At 44.1% G+C, this 25,032-nt stretch overlaps 1 protein-coding gene across 4 annotated transcripts; it reads right to left on the reverse strand.

The window, feature by feature from the left end:
* FAM217B (family with sequence similarity 217 member B) lies at nt 1-25,001 on the reverse strand. 4 transcript variants are annotated; one of them, XM_029614069.1, is made up of 5 exons: nt 24,950-25,001; nt 15,245-15,421; nt 7,072-7,168; nt 6,880-6,965; nt 1-2,569 (listed from the first exon to the last, which is right to left on the reverse strand). In XM_029614069.1, the coding sequence occupies exons 2-5, from the start codon at nt 15,337-15,339 to the stop codon at nt 1,381-1,383; spliced, it is 1,467 nt and encodes a 488-aa protein (XP_029469929.1). In that variant the 5' UTR covers nt 15,340-15,421; nt 24,950-25,001; the 3' UTR covers nt 1-1,380. The 4 variants fall into 4 exon arrangements, with proteins under 4 accessions (XP_029469929.1, XP_029469930.1, XP_029469928.1 ...); XM_029614070.1 differs by lacking the exon at nt 24,950-25,001 and adding an exon at nt 15,830-15,965 and having other exon boundaries at nt 1-2,539; XM_029614068.1 differs by lacking the exon at nt 24,950-25,001 and adding an exon at nt 15,830-15,965.
* Between the last annotated feature and the right edge of the window lie 31 nt (nt 25,002-25,032).

Genomic DNA, 25,032 nt, shown 5'->3' on the forward strand with positions numbered 1-25,032 from the left:
ACATGCTAGGAAAAATGGAGTTGGCAATTCTGGTCCTGGAGTCCACACAAACAAGTCTAGCTTTTGGGACATCCACAACGAATATGCATGAGATATATTTGCAAGTACTGCCTCTACTGTATGCAAATCTCTCACGTACATTCACTGTGGATATCCTGAAAGCCAGACCTCTTTGTGGCACTCCAGTACAGGAGCTGCCTAGCCTGGTATATATTATAAAAACGGCTAATGGTAACCTAATGCTTCCTTAAATTCCATGAGGTGAGGTCAGTTTGTACAGACAGAGTACAAAGTGCTCAATAGACGTACATCCAAGATATAATAAATTATTACTTTATACGTTGTTCTTCCATACTTACATGAAAACATCTCCTGAGACCCAGTACCCACGACAGTCAACTCTTAACAGTATGTGCGTAAAAACCACTTGTTAGCGAATATGCGAACGGTGCCTTTTTAAAATTACTAAAACATTTAAAATCTAAACAATGTATGTTGAATATGGATTATCTGGGATTGTATGTTCCATCTGTTGAGCCCTTTTACATCAAAATAGTGTCAGCTTTCATTGGTCTATAAAAGTTGATAAAGATGCTTACAGGTAGGTGCCTACTGCAAAGAATTTTGCAACTCAACTACTTAACCATTTCAGATTTGAAAGTAAGAGCTTACTAACAGCATTTGGTATTTTGTCTGCCTTATTTTTTAAAATGACCTTACTAAATAATGGGAAATAATGTTAATTCCAATGACATCATGCCGATACACCAAACTATTCCAATTATCCCGGTGCTCTTTATGGATAGGAGTGTAGACCGCTGGAAGACGTCATGTTAGAGATGAAAATGGCAGTTAGTTCAGTGGTTTAAGAACAAAATAAATGGTTTTAGCAGTAGTAAAGTGCTTTCCTGTTAATGAAATCTGGAAAAAACAACAAACCCTTAATCCATTATAATCTACAGTAATCTTATAAATAATAATCCAATGTGCTATTTACAGAGGACCACAAAACACTTTTTTTTTCTATTTCTGCTGTCACTGAGTAGTATCACAGGTTCTGTGCTTTTCAGAAAAAAACCCCAAAGATTTCAACCAGCATGAGGGACCCTTTCTGCGGTTTGAATGTGATGCCAAGCAATTCAGATGCCTAGAAAATCGAGTGACTGTATCACTTTCTGCCTCTTCATGCGGAAGGTTTCTGCACAGTAAAGATGGCCGATGGTCCGGGCTTGGATCGGCCTATTTAGTTGACCTGAACTTAGCAGCCAAGACCAAAATAACTGGGCTGACTGGATGGCCAATAGGTCTTAATGTGCCATCACCCTACTATGTGTTACTGTGTCCTTGCTGAAACAAGCTCCCTAATTATTGGATAATTCTTTACATCTGTTTATATTTACATGAGGTTTGTTTAACGCCATTTGCTTTTAGCTTTCGTTCGGCCGTTGTCTTTTTGGTGGGTGTATAACAGTTATTAGCAGCTGCGTTCTTTTTCGGATTGACATAGACATATGTTTTAAGGCCCTTGAGGGGTTCTGCTGGGCTATGGAACGTGGGGGATCTGATGGCAGAAGCACTCTGAAGCTTGGGGCTGCATTTGCAGGCCTCCATCTCCGAGCGCTGTGGCTTCTTGTTTTCTGCTTTCTTCTTGACCACAGAGTTCACAGATTTCTGAGGTGACGACGTGTCACTGCTTGCATTAACAACCCTTGAGTGGCTCTGGCATGCATGGAATGGACTGGGCTCCACTTCGCCGTGGAAATCTTTCCTGAGGTGGTTGCTGGTTTGGCCAGGGGGAAACCTGGATAAGTGTTCCAGGTGAGCTGGTTGCTTGTTGGGTACCTGACTGTGCCAGGACCTGATTTTTCCGGGGCTTTTCACACCACGGTTGGAGCAGTTGGCTGTTTGAGGCCTAGACCTGACAACCTTTGCGTTCTCATTTTGTATGGTTTGCACTTGCAGCCACTCTAATTGCAGGAGTCGTTCAACGTACCTCTCAAGAAACCCTGCTGGCTGAGGCCGAGGTGCGTGTTTCCCATCGGTGTTAACAAAAACAGCCAAATGATGCAGGTCCCAAGAGTTAAACGGTGGTGGCAGGAAGTCTGGGTAATAGTATTCTGATTCCTTGTACCCCAGATCAAAAAGATGATCGAAACATCCCGGATCGATTTTCTCAGCTCGGAGGTTTAATTCCGGGGGTGTGAAAGGGGAAGGTGGAAAAGGAATCCTTTCAGAGTCAGAAAGGTCACTGGCGCTGTCCTCATCTACCTCCTCTTTGATAATCCTGATGGATTCAAAGTCAAGGAACATCTGCTCAGCAGAGCGCCTTGGTCCTTTCGAAGAGTAGCAATGAACTTCCGTCACATTCCCCAGAATTTCAGAGCCAGCCTTTTTGTTAAAATAAGAATTCTGCAACAAAGAGTCTCCTGCCCTTCCAGCGTCATCCAACGAGCTACTCCTTGAGCTGGGGGGGAGCTTTCTGTGTGACCCAGACTCACTTAGCTTTTTCTCTGAGGCTTCCTTCTTGGATCCTTGTATCCTGTGTGCAGATGAATAAACATTCATAATTCTGTAGAAACAAAAACAGCAATTACTGCCAGAACTGCTTTCTTATGGAGCTGCAAGCTATCTGGAAACAAAAACAGGAAGTTTTAACAATTTCCTGTTTCACTTTTAAAATAAAATGAAATTTGATTAAAAAAAAAAAAAATGCGATTTTCATTTGTTACCTCAACAGCTCACCCCACCAGGAAAATAAATAAATAAACATTCCGAACGTCTCCAGGGCCCTCCCCCAATTCCCCACCCCCCCCCTTCCTCAACTCTCCTTTGTACATGGGACAGGAGCGACCCGGCAGACTGAGGCCGGTGCCACCATCACTTTCTTACATACGAGAAAACGGTGACTCATAAACGTTCCTTCCAGTAGCCAGGTCAATTCGAAAGCGTCCGTGCGTGGCATATGCCACCGCCATTTTGGACCAGAGCTTAACACTTTGAGAACGCAGTGGCCACATTTTTTTCCTAGTTACTCCAGGATGGCGTAAAAGAAATGCGACTCCCTCTCTACTTTCATTCTCTCAAAAGGACTGGAATACGGGGAAAAGGTAAGGCTGAACACTAGAGAGAGAGATTTCTGGAGTCATCCCATAAGAAATATTTCTGCATGGGAAAAGGGAATTTCTCACAAGGGATGTGCATGCATTTGAAACAAAAATCCCCCGATTTGATTTTAAAACCCAATGAAAGAAAAATAAACAAAAAATGTGATTTGTTGCAACTGCCAGGCCCCTCCCACTCTCGGACGTTCTTACGTTGTAGTTGAGATTTTTGCCTGCAGCAGGAGCGATTGATCCTTGGCTGTTTTACTTTATTTATACTTCATATCTAAGCAATTTACATGGAATATATATACACATCATCCTAAATACCAATTATGCCTAATCTCTTACCTCTGCCCAATTGCTTCCGTTAATGGAAATGGCTGCAGCCATTGGAAATTTTTTGCCGTGCAAACTGGGGCTAGCCCCATTCACCCAGAGACGCAGTTTGAAAATTGCCTCCCGCTTATGAAAAAAAGGGGCCGTTATAGGTCAGGGGGGGAAGTGCAGGTGGAGATTTCAGTCTCGCTGACTCTCCGGCATGTACTTTGCACCAGTTCTCAGGTAGCTCCACAGCTCACGGTTACAAAAGTGCACGCGGTAGGCAGGCTGGGTGGCCGCGTCACGCCTGCCCCATTGGTACTCTAAAGACCAGCGATGGGGAAAGAGGTGCCCGGGGCACCTTGAATTTAACTTTTTTGGTGGAGGAAAGGGGACCCCGTTTAGTTTGGTTCTTTGTTTTCATTCGTACTGTTGTGTATTTTGTTTCAAATGAACAAAATAAACCACAAAACAAAATGAAACAACAAAAATGTAAAACTGTAAATGCCTAGCCACGGGATAAAAAAAAAAAAATTGCTGAGGGTGAAAGACAGCGGAAAGACGGCGGCTATGGAGGGGAGAGAGAGAAGGAAAAGTGCGGTTGTAGGGGGAAGAAAGATGAAGGGGAAGGTCAGAGGCTTTGTAGACAGGGAAATAAACAGGTGAGAGAGAGAGGTGGGGGCTAGGAAGGGAAAGACTAAAAAGGTAGGTGAGAGAAGACGACGACAAAACAGTAAAACAGGGCCAAAGTGGCAATATTTTCAAGAGTGAAAGAACAATCACAGTGCAGCTTTGACATTCCACTTATGTAGCAGTGAGCTCTCCGCAAGCGTTTGGGTCCAAAACTATTCCCTGGCAGGACCATGCATTCCACGGACGGCTCTCCTCTGCCATACTTTACATCGTAGACTGAGACACAAATCCAATGCCTTTGCATTAAGTTAGAGGAGACCCGGGGGTGAAAATTACTGTCAGAGTTCCAACAGGAGAGGCAAAGCAGCGTGAAATACATGCAACATCCGCTCTGAAGGGCTGAAAAGCGGAATATAAAATAAACAGATAAAATTAATACCGGAACCGTGCACGACTGATCTCAAGCAGGTGCCTAACTGCAAGAGGCGCGCGTGTACCAGACGCCCCGCACGGAGCGGAGCCATTGTGCAAACACAGGGCACCCGCCGTCCATCAAGTCACTTGGCTAAACACATGCGAGTACGTTTGGGGGGGGGGGGGCAAGGTTAGGCATGATGGCGGCACGCCTTCGACGTGCGTACGTCCGCTGCACCAAGAACTAAACAAAAAAAAAAGGGTTTTATTCATGCAGAGAAAGGTCTCCCTTTCCTCCTAAGGTACAGGTTTTGTTTTTTCTTGCCTAAGCAGAATGCTAAATCCTGTTTTGGGGTACAGCATGAGGGGCTGGGATGTAAAGCGGCAGCAGTGGTCAGCGGCAAGTCGGGGAGCCCCAGAGGCTGGTGCTGCGGCAGCCTGAAAGACCGGCTGCCCACGGCCAGCTCTTTTCAATCCCGCGTGCACCTACGGAATATGAGGAGACTGCCGTTTAATGCGGTGCCAGCTTCCTGCAAGGCAAGAACAGGCAAGAGTTTTACACTGGCAAGCGCGATGCACCGTGGGAACGTCACGCCGCCTGCCACCACCATAATTAGGGCAGGCTGAGCTGCTGAAGAGTATTGCCATGGTTACCAGACAATGAAAATATGTCATCCTGGTCTTTTTAAACACTGCCCGTTAAGTTTCTAATCTCACACCTAATATGGAGTTTTAGGCTTTATTACTTGCCTTTCCAAATTCAAGCTCACTGCAGGTAGGTCCCTGCCCCAGAGGGCTTACAATATACATTTGTATTTGAGGGCCTGGAGGGTGAAGTGACTTGATGCGGTCAATATTCCGGGACAATACTAGGTACCCGCCTGCTTGCAGATAATTTCTTTACTAAGCAGGAACTTTTTCAGGTGCAGAAAAATGACCCAAATTATTTACCAGTGATTCGGCAAAGTTATTCCCTAACAGTGCTGATTGTATTAAAATATTTATAAAATTAAATGAAAGCTTATTTAAAACTGCTGCTTTTCTAGACGTTCCCACGGTGCATCGCTTTTTGCCAATGTAAAATTCTGCCTGTTCTTGCCTCGCAGGAAGCTGGACACATGCTGCTGGTTCCCGGGGCCCTCCAATCTCCCACCCACTGCCTACAGAAAGACGGCCTACCTGGCTGAGCTGCGGCAAGGTCCCTGGGCCTCTCCACACAGCAGAACTGCACCAGCTGGCCCCCTCAGACTGGCGCCAAAGTGACATCACTTGAACGTCAGCCTCAGAGCCGCTGGCGACATTTTTTAAAGTATGGTGGCAGGGCAGGCGCACATGGTCATCACTCCTGCCCCCTTTCTATCTCTGGGACCCTCTTGGAAGTGGTAAGCAGATGTCAGTTCTGGAAATGGGAAGGGGATCAGAGGGGCCCCGACAGACCAGGGCTGGGCTCAGTTCAACCAGTCAGGTAGGCCTGGCCCTACAGCTTTCTTTTGGGGACAGAAGGAAAACTGGAGGGCCTCGGGGAGGCTCTGTTTTCTAGGGAGGGGAGTTAGTTTCTGTTAGGGAAAATGAACTAAACAAACCAAAAAATGAAAAATAAAATAAAATAAAACCCTGAAACGAAAAAACAAAACACAAACAAATCTCTTTGGCCTGCACATCCCTACCAGTTCTTCAGTAGTGTGCGTATTCACATTTGCACTAGGTAAACAGTACCATAGCAACAGCTATTCTTTGTGCCACAGGCCTCTTACCCAATCAGAATGAGATGAATCTCTTATACTATAAGAGACCACTCAGACAGGACGATGCAATACTGTGCGCTGGCCGCAGCGCATGGCTCAACGCATGACTGGACGCGCACTTTCGATGCCCACGTTTTTACCCTCAAAAATTAAATGCCGGCCCTGGAGCAGGTGTTAAGTCTTGATGAGCCCAAAAAACTTACAGTTAAGCAGAAAAAAAACACACTGCTTTTTCTATCGTTCCTCCGATTTAATACTATGGCAATATTAAGCTGGAGGAACTGAAAGAGGAAAAACTTAAAATTACAAAAATAAATAAACAAAAATAGGGTGCCAGCAGTCAGGTTAGGAAAAGGGACGCTCGAAAAACTGAGTGACCATTTTCCTAACCCACTGACAGCCACCTCTCCTGGGCACCTGCTGCCGAGGAAGCGCTAGGGGTGCACAGTTTATCCCTAGCACCTCCTTTTTAACGCAGCAGCCCGTTTAAATATAAAAACCGGGCGCCCGGGAGAGGTGCATCGAGGAGAGTTAGGAGTTTATCGTGTGCCTGTATTACATCGGCCTGATAGCTCTTATTAACCATAATAAAATTCCTTAGAACCAGGACTCCACCTTCCGTGTATTTTACTTCTGGGGAAATGGAACGACGTTTGTTGCCTTACCTGATTTGCTGATGAGATCTGTTTACCCCATTTCTCTCCTTTTTCGCATAACTTCGTTGAACATGGCTGAAAGAGCTTTGGAAAATCTAAAAAAAAAAAAAAAAAAAAGGGGGAACACGGCATCGTCAAGAAACGGGCTGTCGGATGAAAGCAGATCGAGCGCCGCTCGCCGACGTAGGAAGGAAGCGTTACCTTTCTTGTGCTGTTTGACGCATTATCGCCTCTTTTGCTGGGAGCAGATCTTAGCCTTGACCGGTTGGTACTGTAAGGTCCCTTTCCTCTTTCGAAGCTAGCAGAGATTAGATAAGGTTAGACGTCTTGGAACAGCAATCCTTTTCAGACGCTCGACCCTTAGCACTGCAAGTCTGCATAAAAGCGAGCGCACGGCCCCTAGGCACCCACACGCCACACCACCATCGCTTATGCCCCATGGCCTTTTCGCTGCAAAATTTGGGAGGTGTGCAAAGTGCAAGCCTCTGTGGTACAGAGTCAGATTTCCTGAACCGGTCCTAATGTTTTGTTTGCGCCATGAGAAAAGCGTGTAGGTCGTACATCTCCCTATAAAAGATTCAGTCATTTCAGCAGGGCAAGAATTTCACAGAGCTGAGGACTATTCATTTAAAATACTTCCAGCCCGAACGATTCTATAATCCTATGCGGGCTACGTATGACCGTTAACGCTGGTCCCAGAAATGCCATGTGGAGTTTTCTTCTGAAAATGTGCTTGCAGTCTGAAAGCCCCAAAAGTATTTACCCCTCCTAAAAAAGCATTAGCTTCTTTTTCTTTTTTAAACATGAACAGTAGTATTGCTGGGCTCCTGAAGACCATGTCCTTACAAATTACATGACATCAACTCCTTAACTGCAAAGACACTTTGTATTAAACTGAAATACCTTCATCTTCTTTCTTTATATCTATGTTTGCTGTGATTGTCACAGCCAAAACAGTGAATTATCACACACGGGTAACCCTGTGAGACTTATCTGAAAACACAGGGGGGGGGGGGGGGTATCATCCCTACTAGCAGGTGGAGGCAGAGAAGAAAAGCTTTACTGAGACTTCTACACAACAGTGAGCCACCTGCAGCCCCTGAGTATGGACCTGCACTCAAGCCAAGATAAAATTTAAACATATCTTCACCCCCACTCTAAACGGAGCAGGGGAAAGTCGGAGCCTCTAAACTGGAGCCCTTTCATCAATAATGGGGATTGAAAACTCTCGAACCACAAAGTATAAAACACGCTTTCCGCTATTTACACACAGAATAGAGATCAGTCTTTCCAGATAGGGCAGGGCTCTGGACAGATCCCTGGTATTCCAGAAACAAAAATTGGCAAATAAGAACCAAATTTTCCTTTCCTGCTCGTACTCCAGATCAGTCCAGACACATGGGATGCACCCAAGCTCCCCTAAACTGGGCAGGAAAGAGACAGACTGGCTCGCATTACTCTCTCCAAAACGCCCAAACAGCCAATGATGTCTGAAGAAATTGGGAAGCGAAGACCATGTCTCCTGTGGGGAAACCAAGTGACACTCAGCCCGAGGTGCTGCCTGCTCCCTAATATGCACGCAACCCCTCGGGAATCGGATTACCTTTACAAATATACGCCGACGCAATTGCCTCTTTCAGCCACTTTACAGTTATAGCCTTGGAAGCCTTACAGCCTTTATTCGCTTCACTAAACAGAATAAAGAGGTGATGGGATCTGATCTCTGGAAACCACTGGTAATCTTGAAATAATGCAACAAGGCTCTTACTGATGTCCAACAAATGGAAGTTCCCTCGCATGCAGATCCAGTGAATCCAGATTCTGGAATACAGGAGTTCCGCTGTCTAACACCACCTTCGGTAAAAAGGAAGGTATCATACGTAACGACACCCTGTCCTCCATAAACTGAAGAAAGGGATCTCGACACAACAAGACTGAAGTTCCAAAATCCCCCTGGTAGAGCAAATCTCTACCAAAATTATAACCTTCACAGTGACAACTATCTCAATGACTTGAATGGCAAACAACAGAGTACCCGTAGGACTAAGTTAAGGATCCAGGAGAGACATTTTTTGTGCAGGACAACACAAATGCTTTACTCCTCTAAGGAAACAGACCACATCTGGATGCGAAACTAGGGATACCCCATGCACTTTACCTCAAAGGCTGTTATCTGAACTCTAAGGGAATTATAAACAAGGCCTTTCTGCAGACCATTCTGCAAAAATGCCAAAATATGCAACACTGAAGCTAGGGTAAGCTCAACTGACTTCTCGAGACACCACGACTCGAACACTTTCCATACTCTGACGTAAGCCAGGGAAGTACAAGGTCTCCTAGCAAAGTGGCAATGGCCTCTTCTGAATATCCCTTCATCCTTAAACGTTGCCGCTCAAAAGCCAAGCTAAGACAAAAGCATTCCAGCTATTCAAAGACCATTGATAGATGCCCCAGCTTTAAGGGACCATCCACCACAAGATTTACCAGATCTGCAAATCACAGCAGACACAGCCACTCTGGAGCCAAGACAGTCACCTTCCCTGGATGCCTCTTCACTCACCATGGAGGGAAGATATAACACAACATTATCCCAGCCAGCCATAGTAGAAACGGGGAGTCTAGACCTTCTGATCCAAACTCTCACCTGCAATCAAAGAAGCGGTGCGCCTTGGCATTCTGTCTAAATGCCATAAAGTGCAGCTGAAGGCTGACCCACCTGGTCTGAATAAGAGCCATGAATTTGAAAGACAGCTCCCATTCCCCAGGGTCTAACCCTCACTGACTGAGATAGTCTGCCTGAACATTGCCTACCCTGGCCACATGGCATGCTGCAAGAGTCACCAGGTGTCATTCTGCTCAACTGAACAGTTTCTGAGCCTCTTGAACTGAACAGTTTCTGAGCCTCTTGAAATACCCATCACCAGGGGGGAACCAACCCCCTGGTGATGGATTTAAGCCACCACTGTGGCATTGTCTGATAAGACCCAAACCACCCAACTGCACAACCACGGCAGAAAGGAAAGCAACGCCATGCAAACCATCCTCGTTTCTGATTGATGGTCCAGACCACTGACCCATTTGCTCTTGGCAAATGGCCTCCCAATCCTTCAGACTGGCACCAGTGGTCACCACCACCCAATCTGGGACTTCCAGATCAACCCCTCACTCCAAAATTGGCCCAAAAAAAGCCACCAAGAGAGACTGAACCTGGATTCCCACTAAAGTTGCAATATGCGACAGACCTGTATCTGAAATTATCACCCTACCCTGTCTGCTGTTAGAAACACCATGCTTACTTTGTTGTCGAAGCGGACTTCCAAATACTCCAATGACTGAGTTGGTACCAGAATGCTCTTTGCCAGATTCACCACCCAGCACAGAGAATGCAACTTCTGCATAACTCACTGTACCAACCGTCGACACTGACATACTGACTTTGCTCGAATGAGTCAGTCATCCGGACAAGGGTGGACTAGGACACCTTCAAGGCTGTAGCTACCACCACCATCATCTTGGTGAAAGTTTGTGGTGCCTTAGCTGACTAAACAAGAGTGATCAATACTGAAAAGGATTTCCCAAGAGGATGAACTGCAGGAACGTCTGTTGTTCCATCCTGATAGATATGTGCCAATAAGAGTCTGTCAAATCCAACGAAGCCAAGAACTCCCCCTTGCGCACTGCCGCTATCACTGACCACAAAGTTTCCATCCAAAACCATGGCACCCTGAGAGCTGCATTCACCTTTTTCAGATCTAGAATGGGCCAATAGGTTCCTTTATTCTTGGGCACCACGAAATAGATGGAATATCTTCCGCTTTCCTGTTCCCCTGGGGGAACAGGAACTATTGTTTCCAGATGCCGTGGCCCACTTCAAAAGAAAGGCAGTTTGGCCATGTTGGAAATGGGCTGCCCAAGGGGAAATCATACAGGTCTTTCGGATTGGACAACCAAATTCTAACACACAGACGTCTGTAATCACTTCCTGCATCCACTGATCCAGAGTAATCTTGGTCCACTCTTTGCAGAAGAGGGCTTGTCTTAATTTCGCCTGCCATCTCTTGTGTTTATCTGCCCTCCTAAAGTGTAAATTATTCTATAAGCTAATAATAAATCCATTATTACTTTTATCTGGCACTGAGGTGTTTAATATTAAAGGTAAGCTTTGTCAGATACTGATCTAAAAAAGTGAGTGATCGGTCTGGACCTAAAACAGGTCGAATCTCCCTCTCCGATGGCTTCCAGTGAAGAGTGAACCAGCGAGTTGCTTCCTCCAGCCCCTTGACCAGAGTTTTCATGTGCAGGTCTGTGAGGGCCCCCGAAAGCACTGTGTCTTGCCAGAGCTTTTACCTCTGAGACCAGGAGCAGCCCTTACTGGGATGATATCTTCTTGTCTCTCGAAACAGAGACTGAGGTGGGAAGTTCCACTTGCCCCCGACTCTCCCAAGTGTTTCACCAGCTGTTGTAGGTCTTCTCCAAATAACAACAACTTTGCCTTAAAAAAAAAGGGAGATTCCCCAGCTGTGACTTGGACCAAACATCTGCTGACCGGTTCTGCAGCCACAGGAGTCTGCAGGCCAACACTGCCGAGACTATAATCCTGGTGGACATATGAATCACCACATAGGCCACTCCCGCCCAGGGTGGGTGCAAGGGTGTTAGGCGCCCTAAGTGAACCTTACAGCCCGACAGCTCCCCGCCTTGGTCTCACTCTCCCCAAACACGGAATTAAAAAATTATAAGGTTGATTTTAAAAGCGCTGCTCGTGCAAAAATGCCCGCATATGCGGGCGGCACGTAAGCAGCACAGATTTTAAAAAGTTGCAAATTACATGCGGAGGTACCCGTGCACAAGTAAAAAATAAGGGAGTGGAAAATGGTCAGAGCAGGGTCAAAACTTAAGCGTTATCTCCATATTTAAAAACCAAAAACTGCAACACACGTAGGCTAGATAGCTGCACAACTTTATTGCTGCTCCTGATGAGACGCAAGTCTGTAGCTCTCAAGTTTTAGGGCTTATAGGACAGGGTAAGGGGTCCAGGTCAACTGGGCAGCGTGCAGGATGAAGAACCAGAGGAGTCGAAAAAGACCATGATATTAACTGGACAAACTGGTGGACTATTTGGAAAACTGGGAGCCTGTTTTACAATTTGCATAAAATATGCACATAAGAGCCGACAATTCCTATGGGAGACAAGGGCACTAGCTTTGCTCAAGTAGCCTCTTAAAATCAGGAGCATACTTACACGCGGTTGGTTTATTTTAAAACGTACATGCACAATTTTAAATTTACAGCATGGCGTTGCTCGTGCGGCGATGTGCACATGTATGGGTGCGCGCACTCGTTTCAAAGTTACTATCTGTGCATTTATAACAGATGATTTTACATGAAAAAGGACAAAGTAGTCTTTTGACGTAAAAATTCTACTTATAGGAACACGTCTCTTATATTTACATGTACTGCTGTGATACCAAGTGAAAAACCCTGCAAAGAAGATACTTGGGCCACCTGTGGATGGGATAGCTTGCCTCCTCCACCCTTTTCAGAAGAAGTACAAAGTCAGAGGAAAAGGCCTCCGAATCATCCGACCCCTCGTCCAAGGATTCCTCAGCTGTTTCTGTGCTCTCCTGGATGCAAACGGTGCCTCCATCTTCCGGGAGTAAAGGAGGAGAGGAGTCTCTTCCCTCCCCTGACTCAACCTGCTCTTGCACACATGCAGGCAAAATGGCCGCCAGGCCCACATCTTCAGAGAGGCCCCAGATGACCGGGTTGCTCTCCTGCAAGGCACTGGCCAATGTGGAAATGCCTCTCCCCCCTAGAGGCATACCTGCCGGACAGCCCTGACCCGCTGAGCTGCGAACGTCTGTCCCCGCATGCCCGGCAGTTTTTCCTGCGTTCTGCAGATCCTGCCATGCCGGGCCGCAGCCTCACACGGGCTTCTGCTGAATGTGCTGCCTCAAAAGATTCACCTGAGCCTCAGCACCGATTCTGGGCTGTCCCCTGTAGCAGCCGCAGGACCTCTCCTCCCCTTGATGGCTCAACCGAGCCTCGTGGGCCTGACTTTTTTTTTTTTTTTTTTAATATAAAACGGGGCAGACTTCTTAAGCAGTCCCAGCCAGCAATCTCAGAAAGAAACAAAACAAATAAGACTTCCATTAACCTGCCCTGACTTTTCCTAAGAAAGGAGAGAGGTCTACGAGGAAGACAAGGGAGCCGGACCACTGGCTTTCAGTCTCCAACCGACTCTGGGCTGAGCCACCTCAGGGTCACCAAACCCCTTTGTTCACCCTGCCCTACCAGAGGGATGGTCCTGCCAGACTCCAAAGCCTATGGAAGCCATTTTGTCTTCAATCATCTTCATTTTATTTTATTTTTTTCATTCTCCAGACTGCAGGTTTTGTACCTCCCAACCATCTGCTGGAGACAGAGAAATACTGAGGGACTGCATAGGTGACACACTGTTATGTAGCAGTGTTAGAAAAGCTTTTATTCTTTGCCTTCATCTGCTGGCAGGGATGAAAAACCCCTGCGTCTGGACTGATCTGGGGTAGGAACAGGAAGTACGCTTTAGACTATCATGTAGATCATAAGAGGACAAATTTACAAGGGCAGTCCCCTAGTTAAAAAGGTATGTACCCAGATAAAAACAGCACTCCTCCAACGCAGCGTACGTCAGACTGTAAAAACAGGAGGCATTCCCGAATGGAAAACAGTGTGTGTGCATGTGGGGGATTTCTAAGAGGGTGTGTGCTATGTTGCCCCTGCTTCACCATCCCCACACAGGTGCTTTTAACATGTCCCACCTGCACCTCAAGAGGGGAAACAACTCAGGTGGTTTCCCCGTTTGGAGAACTGATGCAATGGACCCGGGTTTAAAATAGCCCACATGCCTTGCACAAAAGCCAGGATATTGAAAAGTTCATCCCAGAAGTGAAAATGGCCAAAATGGTATCTGCTCATAAATCCAGTTGCCAGCCATGAAAAAATAATGTGAAAAGCATGTTGGCATTTCCCCCAGAAAAGGCTGCGTTTACTTGGTTTGTACTATAGCAACACAAAAGCTTTTGTTAGAGGAACATTATGGTTGTAACGCAAATGTAAACCGATGTGATATGTAAAATCGAACACTGGCATATAAAAAATAAATAATTAATTAAATGCTGGATCACCGATACCCTTACTAATAACACAGCACCATTTTCCATTGCTGTAACTTCGCAAGCGCATCACAAAATGAATTAATCACTGTTCTCACAAAATTTTTCAGAAAAAGATCTTTTCAGCATCCAAGTTAGCCTCTTGAAACGGATGCAAACAGGCACCGACCACTTCTGGTTTCTAAAAGCCACGTCTCAGAGTTTCTCACCCTTTGCAGCTGTACGTAAATCTGGGCTCTGCTGTTCTGTTCATAATGTAAAGGGTGCTTCGCTTTTCCTTATATGTGCTACGCTTCATGAGTCACCTCAAAGGAGTGGACTGGTGAGAATAAGGGACTGTCATATCTGTGGCACATCTCTGGTTAGATATTATTTACTAAATTCTGTCTTAGAAATATTTGACTCTTTCAAAATTTCTCAGAAAAAGTTACACATGTAAAGATATGAATACCTTGAGGGCACTTTATTTTATACTTTCTGCCAGCTAGCCAGCACTGCTACAGCGTCTGAAGGCCTTTCTTCTAACCCCCCCCCCCCCTTCTCACGCCAGAAGAAATTTTTTTTTCCCCCGAGAATCTGTAAGATCAGGTCTATTTACTACTCAGTAATGCAGGAGGGTTAAACCATCCCCAAGTAACGGTACTAACAGAACCATGAAGCATGAGATTGCCGAGTATGCAAAGCACAATGCTTGGATAGTGCTGCCCCGTGATGCTCTGCCACTCTGGAAAGCGATGGCTCATCCTTGGCATAGTACTATAATCCACAAACCTGTCCTCCCACCATGAACTCTTCTTTCCACCTGTCCCAAACTTGGAGAGCTTACATCTTCCAAAGATGTAGACAAGTGCAATTTTTTTTTTTTTGGTCAGAGCTACTTTCTACCTTAATACGAGAATGACAAAAATGTTGCAATTAATAAAGGAAGTATAAATGGTGCCGCATTCAAATTATGAAATTGTTAAAAGTTACATCAATAAATAGCATAGCACAGAACCCAGTTTCTATAACACTGTTTAATTTGCAGAACATTTTAAATTATACTAGTTCACATGGCTAAAGACTGGCGCTGTCATTTCGATGACTTACAAAACAATAAAATCAAAGCTCGCCTAATTTATACCTGGCCCTGAGCCTTCTTCCTCTGTAACTTTAAGGCCTGCTGGTCAGGTCAGCCTTGATGTAAACATACAGCTTGAATACGAAACCATTTTTCTTACGTTACCGTTCGTCTGTGGCTTCCTGGGCTGTAGCCTTCTCTCTTCTTTATTGCTCTGTCCAGCAATGAGGGGTAGTCGTGAACGCCTGGTCCCATAGTAGCTGGCTGAGGTGGATTCTGCCGTCCCACAACCGCCTCATCTTATTTTTTAACAAAGGCCTCCGACCCTTTACGCGCACTGCATCAAAAAGCAAGCAACGGTTACGTCTGGAAAGGTGCGCTCTGCTCTGCGCAAACCACATTTTCTAGTTCACTTGCGACGTGAGATCTAGACAGTCGGCAAACCCCGCCGCCTTGCAAGTCCCCGACTCCAGACCGTAGACCCTGCTGTGCATTCTGGTCTGAAGCAGCACCGCGGCCATTGAATGAAGGCAGAGCTCCACCCCCTCCCCTCCATCCGCCGGGGCCATTGCTTTGGGCTTTAAAATGCATTCTGGCTCCGGCGCAGCAGGCGCGATGCGCACACGCGCTGCCTCCTGACTGCACTGTCAGCCTTTCCGAGCCGCATTTTCCCATTCTGCAAACTCTTTCCTCTCATTCTGCTCGTTTCTGTATTTTTCCTTTCCCACTCGCTGGCGACACTTACCTTCGGGGCTTATAAAGGAGACGTTGCCATTCCATCGTGAAAAACATTCACCTTTATTACCCCTCTCTCTTTCAAACAGACAAAAAAAGGGTTAACAAGCAAGGCAGCCTCAAGCAGAAAGCTGCTGCGAGGCTGCTCCAAGTCTGCTGATCCGGGGGGGGGGGGGGCAGATTGAGAGAACAAGGACTTACCACAACACAAAATACTTAAACAAAGCATCGAATTAGCACCTGGACTAAAGAGACCAATATCTTTAATAATTAACAGAAGGCGGCAAATATATACGCTTAGCATATTTCTCGTTACCACATTGGGACCACTGCGGGTTAAAATGGTTTAGCCGTTGCCAGGGTCAAACTAGGACCACGTGTCATCTGACAGGTACATGGTTTGTCTCCGTATTTAAGCCTGAACGGTGTGCTTCATCTTCCTGAAACGTATCCAGCTACCCCAGGGAAAACATGTTAAGTGCTTAGAAATAAACTAAAGATCCACCGCTGCTGCTTTTATTAAATAGGCAAAAATTAAAGAACAGGCATAAATGTTGCCGTTGTAGAATTCTCTACTGTGATAGCGCGAAATTTTAATCATGGGGCCACCGTCTAGAAAGTATGTTTCACTTTTTGATTGCACTTAAAATAATTTAAAAAAATGTTTCACTGTTGTTGCCACCGACCCTTTTGCCATATTTTAGTTTCTTCGCGGGACAGAAACCATCCCGAGTTGCTCCTGCCTTTTTTGGTGGCTTGTAAATGTCGCCAGCAGATTCAGGACAGCGCCATTATTAAATTCTCCTGTACCATATGGCGGAGGTCAAGCCCACACCCAGGCCTGCTCCATTTTTATAAAGGAGGACATTAGAATGGTGCTAGCCTCAGGGTCTGCCCACATTACTACTAAGCATACCACAGGCAAGGCAGGAGCAACTGGGGATCATGTGTGCCCCATGAAGAAATGAAAATATGGCAAGAGGGTTTAAACGAAGAGGAAAACCTGATGGCACCTGACATTTGGGTTTTTTTCATTTCATTTTTTAAATTTAATTTGTTATGGGTTTGTTTTAAATAAACTAAAACAAAATGAAAACAATGTTTGTGCACACTCTAGTAGGAATGAAGAATTCACTGTCACCTGCAATTGCTTTTTCTACAGGTATAATTTTGCTTGAAAAATACACACAGGGAGGATAATCCAAAATTATTCACATTACAGCACATGCGAACCTAAGTGGATGTGCAGAAATGTATCTTACGATTCTATAAACTGCATAGCCGGAGCTGCACAGTTTAAATAATACCACGTGCTTATGCTCCAAAACTATGAATGTATGTTTGAGAGCGTACATATGTTTCCAATGCAATGAAAGCGCTTATTTCATAAACATACACAAGTATATTTTAGGTGCATAAAAAAATAACACACAAAAAATATTTTATAATGAATGCACATGGAAATGCTTACTTGTATGCGTATTTGAAATTACCAGTTTGCCGATACCTCTGCCAGTTCACCTAGACCCTCTACTCCCCTGAATTCCCCACCAGTTCTCCCATGCCTCCCATCCAGAAATTACAGACAGGTCCGATTTCAATAGCACAAGTCAATTAGTAGGTGTAAAACTGCACAAAATAATTTATAAAACCACTTCCACGTGTACCTCTTGACCCATCTCAGGAATGTCCTCACCCACCCCTTTTTTGCACTGGTAAATGTGCGCATGAAACCAGTAATAAGTGCACACTTTTGCTGTTTATAAAATAACATGTAGGTGAATGCAGGCTACTTATGCACATATATGCTAATTTTCCATGCATAACCCCTTTCAAAATGCACTTGAGTTCAAAATGCCATCTACATGCATACTTTTCCTCCATGGCCTAAATGCTTCCAGGAACACCTTCTCTTAATGCAACTAAAAGTATGTGCATACAACAATGCGCTGACTTTCAGGAACATGCAGGCTGGCCAATTTTCAGACAAAAACACATTTCCAATATCACAAGAGACTGCTTTTATAAATTACACATTTTGAAGAAATTAAGACCCCTTTTACACCACAACGATTTCCGAACTGTCCTCCAAACCACATTGTTCTCAAAAATCGACTACTGCAATACCCTACTTCTAGGATTGCCTGCGTCCACCACCAGACCTCTGCAGATGCTGCAAAATGCAGCAGCTAGAATTCTTACCAATTCCCGGAGATCAGACCATATTACTCCAATCCTCAGAGACCTCCACTGGCTTCCTATCTCAGCTAGAATCCTTCATAAAAGTCTTACCATCATCCACAAAACCCTACACAACAAAGAGATCCACTGGCTTAATGACTCTCTCCAGTTTCATACCCCCAACAGACCTACTAGATCTGCCTACCTAGGAACTCTAACTACCCCCTCATACGAATCTACCCAGCTCACCTCCACACGAGAACGTGCTCTTTCCATCGCAGGTCCTACATTATGGAACTCAATGCCCCCAGACCTACGCTTGGAACACTGTTCAAACACCTTTAAAAAAAAGTTAAAAACCTGGTTGTTCAAAAAAGCATTCACTTAACCCCTACCTAGTCTCTGTCCTCACCCCCAGGTACCTTTAACCCTTCTCCACGTATCCCTTCCACCTAACCTCCTATAACCATCCCCGGTAACCCACAACTATTACCCATTGCTAATACAATTTGCTGCAGATTCTATTCCTTTGACTGTCATACAGTTATGTAAATATAATATGTAATATAGTTGATATCTCTCTCTCTATAAAGTTGTTTAAGTTTGCTGTATCCTCCTGCGATTACACTCACTTGATCCCTTAGACCGTTCCACATTCTCTCCCAGTTCCTTATGAATCCCTGTTAATTGTAACTTTATCCTTCCTTTCTTCCAACTAGCTTTTTGGCTCCCCAGTTATATGTGAACCGATGTGATATTCATTTGAATGTCGGTATATAAAAGTTATAAATAAATAAATAAATAAATGAAATGAAACTTGCATATGTATTGTGCAGCTCATTTTTTTTTTTTTTTATATACAAGGACCTTCTTTTTCAGTTTTTATTTTATTTTTCCTGGGAATGTCAATGTTATAACAAAAGATGTCAGTGGGAAAATTATTTTGCTATAACACCCAAGAGAAAATTCAGTGGAAAAGTCATTTTTCTATGGATTTCTTTTTTATTCTAACATTTAATCCCCAGGCAAAATAAAATAAAAAGTCCCTATTTATACAATAAGATCAAAGAATCAGAAGGCTAAAAATTAACTACTTATCTTAAGCAGGCTGTACGATACGTATGCAAGTTGCTCAGAATTTTCAAAAAAAGTGTCATGCAAAAAATGTAAGTGCCTATGATTAAAATGTGGGTAAGAGCAGAGATTACTTGTTTCAAACTCGTGTCCTTAATATGAAGGCACCATTACACTAGAATTTTGGTGCTTGAAAGTTTCAGTTGGATTGGTTTCTAGTAGATACTTGTTGAAATGTAGTAACATGACAGTTATTTATATCGTTATTTTTGACAGTTATTTATATCGTTATCTTTGACAGTCCCTGTTACTTATATTTTATCTGTTGCCTGGTGCGCTATCTTTCCGCCTTCACTCTCTCGCTGATCCAACCCCTATCCCTGTTTTATGTACTTCCCAGCTTCTGTTCAGATGCGAACCGGTATGATGTACCCACTAATGGCGGCATAAAAAAAAGTTTTAAATAAATAAATAAATAAAATAGTCTGCCCATAAACCCCAATTGTTCAATCTATAATCACCACCACTCCTTCAGAGATCCCGGTGCTTTCTTGAATTCAGATACTGCCCCATCTCCACCACCTCCATTGGAAGGTTATTCCATGCATACACCATTCTTTCTGTAAAGGAATATTTCCTTATTTTGGAAAAGGTCCACAGAAGGGAGACCAAAATGATAAAGGGGATACAACATCTCCCCTATGAGGAAAGGCTAAAGAGGTTAGGGCTGTTCAACTTGGGGAAGAGACGGCTGAGGCTGGATATGATAGCCGTCCATAAAATCATGAGAAGACTAGAACAGGTAAACGTGAATCAGTTACTCTTTCAGATAATACAAGGACTAGAGGGTACTCCATGAAGTTAGGAAGTGGCACACAGTTAAGCTCTGGAATTCATTGCCAGAGGATGTGGTAAAGGCAGTTAGTGTAGCTGGGTTTAAAAAAAGTTTGAACCAGTTCCTAAAGGAGAAGCCCATAAACTATTAATCAGGCTGACTTAAGAAATAGCCACTACTGGCATTAGTAGCATGGGATTTATTTACTGTTTGACTACTTGCCAGGTACTTGCATCCTAGATTGGCTACTGTTGGACACAGGATGCTGGGCTTGATGGACCCTCAGTCTGACTCAGTATGGCAACTTCTTATGTTCAGAGTTTACCCCCTTTCATGCTCATCCTATGACCCCTCATTCCAGAATATCTTTTTGAAAAAGGTACTGGGTGATAAAAAATTGATGGTTTTGAATTTTTGCATTAAGCATGCTCGATTGATACGATCGCTTCGCAAAGTCGTCCAGTAATTTGGCATCTCGGGACGGTGGTGTATTTGAATGCAACCTAGACTTTATTTGCCTTTTGCATTGCCGATTCTACAACAACTGACTGATGTGGTAGTTGTACGGTAGAATAATAAGGGGAGTCCCTCTTGCGATATTTAATATCAGTTTTACGTGAAGTAGATGGAGTGGTCAGAGGTGTGTCCCAGGACTTCTCCATGAGGGCATTTAGCACTTGGTGTTGAGGCAGTGCAACTGGTTCGCTTGGGGTGTCAAATATTTTTAAAATGCCCATCATCTCGTCGAGGATCATGAAGCTTTCTTGTCTCCACATTTAGTAGTAGACCTACTTTCTCTAGAAACTGAGAATAGGTTAAATCCTCAGGTGGAGATGCCGGTTCAGGTGGGACCTCAGCTGGGTTGGAGGGGTACCCTGTTGAAGAATCATCTGAAGAAGATGTTAGAATAAATTCTTCCACGGGTGTTGATGGCCCCTGTGGCTGCTCCTTCGGTGATGACCCTGGAATAGATGGGTCTTCCGGCACAGATAGAACTTCCACTGGAGGAAGCGGTGAAGGCTCTACTGGCGATAGAGCAGTAGGAGGTACAGTGGTCATCAGGCTTTTGGGATGCACTGGTGGATCCGATATCCGTCCAGGAGAGGATGATTGGCTGTTGGAGAGATGTGGTGGAGACATGTCTCTGTCAGAGTTGACCACAAGTAATGGAGAAGGCTCCCTAGGCCTTTTATGACCCGAAGTATGTTTCTTGGGACCAGGGTGCTTCGAGTGAGTCGGTTGCATCGGCCGTTTTTGCCTTTGAGATCCTGCGTCGACGTGCATCGGCTGTTTTTGCCTTTGAGATCCTGCGTCAATGTGCGTCTGTGGTGCTTCAACTCGACGCAGCTGCAATGCACTCTGCTCTGTGCGTCGGTGCTTCAATGTTCTTTTGGTGCATGGATGCTCCCGAGGCGCGTCGGTGCTTCGGACACGGTTCCTGTTCTTTGCTTCGGGAAGCCATTGGCGTCAGTAAGGTGTGTGGCCGTGACGCCATCGACGCATCCCCCGTGCTCTGCCCTGGTTCTTGAAGGGGCGTAGGCTGTGGGTATTTTGCCCTAGGGGGCGTCAGCAGAAGAAGCCCTTCTATGAGCTGCTTCCTTCTTTTTCGTTCAGGGCCCAGAGATGATCTAGTAGAGGCATAGGAGCCCGATGGTGCAGCCTTAAGTTGCTGTATTTGAGCTGCCTGCTGGCGCTGCGCTGCGGACATACGGCTGCGTGTGACTGAGAAGCCTCAGGCAAGCCCAGGAATATACAAGAGGGAGCACCTAGCTGAAAGACTTTACTAGACTTAGAGAGCTCCGCCACCTAGTGGCACGGAAGACGTACCCAGACAGCATGGCTAATTCAGCTGCTTATCTATGTGAAAAATGTTTTTCACTGTATAATTTGATACTTTCTGCCATCTGATACTTTCTTTGTTTTCTGTACTATAATTTAAATGAAAATGTTGGAATTTGACTGAAATGAAAGATGATGATTGCAAAAATATTGTTATTTTGGCAAAAAATTTTCAGAGTTTGTGTGCAGAATTTTAAATTTTTCTGTGCAGAATTTTACATTTTTGACACAGAATTCAGCCAGAAGTAAAAGTGGAAAGCACAGGGTAGGAATTAGCAAAGAAACAAAATACAGAAACACCAAATATGATGGCAGAGTAATTAAATCTCAAGCAGATTGCGATAAATTGCAGGCGGACCATGTGAAACTGGAAAATTGGGCTTCCAAATGACAGATGAAATTTTACATGGACAAGTGCAAAGTGGAAAAATAACCCTTGCAGTAGTTACACAATGTTAGGTTCCATATTAGGAGTTACCATCCAGTAAAGAGATCTAGGCGTCATAGTAGATAATGCATTGAAATCGTCGGCTTAGTGTGCTGTGGTGGTCAAAAAAGCAAACAGAATATTAGGAATTATTAGGAAGGGAATGGCAAATAAAACAGAGGATGTCATAATACCTCTATATTGCTCCATGGTGAGACCGCACTTTGAATACTGTGTACAATTCTGGTTGCCACATTTCAAAAAAGATATAGTTGCAATGGAGAAAGTGTAGAGAAGAGCGACCAAAATGATAAGGGGCACAGAATGGCTGCCCTATGAGGAAAGGCTAAGGACATTCAAGCTGTTCAGTTTGGAGAAGAGAAGACTGAGTGGGAGATATGATAGAGGTCTACAAAATCATGAAAGGACTTGAACTGGTTAATGTAAATCAGTTATTTACTCTCAGATAATAGAAGGACTAGGGGCATTCCATGAAGTTAGCAAGTAGTACATTTAAAACAAATCAAAGACAATTCTCTCTCACTCGGTGCATAGTTAAGCTCTGGAATTCAGTGGCAAAGGATGTGGTTACAGCAGTTAGTGTTACTGGGTTTAAAAAAGGTTTGGATAAGTTGCTAGAGGAAAAATAAAAAAACTGCTATTAATCAATATGGAATAGTAGCTTGAGATCTATTTAATGTTTGGGTATTTGACATGGACTTGTGACTTGGATTAGCCACTGTTGGAAACGGGATTTTGGGCTTGATGGACCATGGGTCTGACCCAGTATGGCATATCTTATGTTCTTATGACTATAAGGCCCATCTAGTCTGCCAAATCTGCTTCCTTTTCTAATTCCATAAATTACAGTTGATCACAATTATGGATCCTCTTTGCTTTTCCAAGGATATCTTGAATTCTGTTCCTGTTTTTGCCTTTTCCACACCCAAGTGAGTGCTAAGAACCGGTTGTACAGTCCCAATAAGCTTAAGAACGATTGTAAGTCAAATTTTGACTTACAATCGTTCTTAAGCTTATTGGGACTGTACAACCGGTTCTTAGCACTCACTTGGGTGTGGAATTATATTTAGAGTGCTTTGTTGTGCCTGTTTTTGCCTTTGCCATCTCCACTGGGAATCCATTCCATGCAGCCACATCCCATTCTGTGAAGATACATTTTTTTCACGTTATTCCTGAATCTACTAATGGAGGCAATGCACCCAAATCTATCATAAGCATATTTATAGTGGATATCACAAAAACCAGACTGGCTGGAGTACTCAAAACTAGCTTGAGAATATCAGTAAAAGCAAACAGTATCACAGTAAGCATTACATATATTAATCAAGGCAGATAAGTTTATAATAACAAAGATAAAAATAAAGAAAAGAGTTTATACAGGAAATTCTTTCCCCATAGGTTTTCCTTTCTATGAAATATTATATTCTTGAAAATGAAAGACAAGCTCGGGGATCCCACAAACTAGCTACACGCTCTTTGTCCTAACATCCAAAAGAACACTGTAATTTGCAGTCTCTTATAGTCTCACTTTCTCTGGCTTTAATCCAAGGACTGCAAGTGTTAGGTGTTCTGACTTGCACTCATAACCCTCAAGATGTTAAGCTGTAGCTTATTAAGCGATGGTTAATTAAAGATCCTGGTACTGCCTAAGCACTGGCCTTATCTCTTAGAAAAACAAATGTGTTCCTTGCTCTTATCTCAGTGCCTGTTACTGAGCAAGAGAAAAAGGGGGAAAAAGTATACAGTAGTATCATGTTTAAAAATGTCTTAACAATCATTATGCTAGCTGTCCACTATATATATATTGTATTATTTCAGTTATTACGTTATATTGTAAAGCGCTTTGCTGAATTAATGTTTGAATGTAAACCGAGGTGATGTTACCTACGTGCCCCGGTATATAAAAATCGGTAAATAAATAAAATAAATAAATATATAATACCAATCTGACACTTCACCCATACCCATAGGTATATTGCCTGAATTTTGGGTATATATATAAGCCACATTTATCAATTATTAGTGATTGTCTTGATCCACTATCAACCCCACCTTCACATACAATAATCTTCCAGGGAAACTAATTAACTAACTTCCTAAAATAATAATTTATGACTGCATGATATTGGTATATTTATTCTGTTGTGTTGGAATCCTATATAATTGTTCCTCTGGTTACGTACTGCTATTTGTATGAGTTTATTTCATTTTTATTACGTTACAGGTACATTTTAAAAGGAGCACGCGTGCGCTCATAAACACGCATATTGGACACACTTTTTATATTGTGCATGCAAGTACATGCCTATCATTTAAAATACACTCTACTGTGCGTACGTGTGGAGCTTTTATGCACATACACATAAGTGACCATGGGGACAATCTGACACTCTATGTATCTCCCACTGTAAGAAGGGCACTTTCAACTCAGATTGGGTTTGGGAGAGGAGTGTTACAAGTGTCTACAGACCCTTGTTCCCTAGGCAGACCAATGTAACCCCCCCCCCAAAAAAAAACCCAAACAAACCCCACCCAGAGTTGAAAGTGGTCCTTTTATAGTGGGAGATATATAGTGGTACACTATCTCTCCCCCCCCTCCCCTTGACTAGAGAAAAAAAAACCCGCCTCACTGCATCCCCAGGCATGCTAGCAGAGAAAGCCAAAACCTTTTTTTTTTTAAGGCAAGAGAAAGCAGCTCTTTCCGCAACTCCCCGCGCTAGCTAGTCTATCACGCAACCCTGCAAAACGCCTACCGAAGACTCAGACCGCGCGTCCGCTTTGCCCAGCTGCAAGCGCTCGCGGGACTGGTGAAGGGCTCTGCGCAGGCGCAAGCGAC

The sequence above is a fragment of the Rhinatrema bivittatum genome, chromosome 8 (assembly GCF_901001135.1).
Source record: "Rhinatrema bivittatum chromosome 8, aRhiBiv1.1, whole genome shotgun sequence".
NCBI lineage: Eukaryota > Metazoa > Chordata > Amphibia > Gymnophiona > Rhinatrematidae > Rhinatrema > Rhinatrema bivittatum.

Coding starts and splice junctions, on each gene's coding strand:
- FAM217B (XM_029614069.1), bottom strand. CDS start 15,339: ATGGGACCAGGCGTTCACGACTACCCCTCATTGCTGGACAGAGCAATA. Junction 7,169..15,244: donor AGCCACAGACGAACGGTAAC/GTAAGAAAAATG, acceptor AATCTCTGCTAG/CTTCGAAAGAGGAAAGGGAC. Junction 6,966..7,071: donor CGTCAAACAGCACAAGAAAG/GTAACGCTTCCT, acceptor TTTTTTTTTTAG/ATTTTCCAAAGCTCTTTCAG.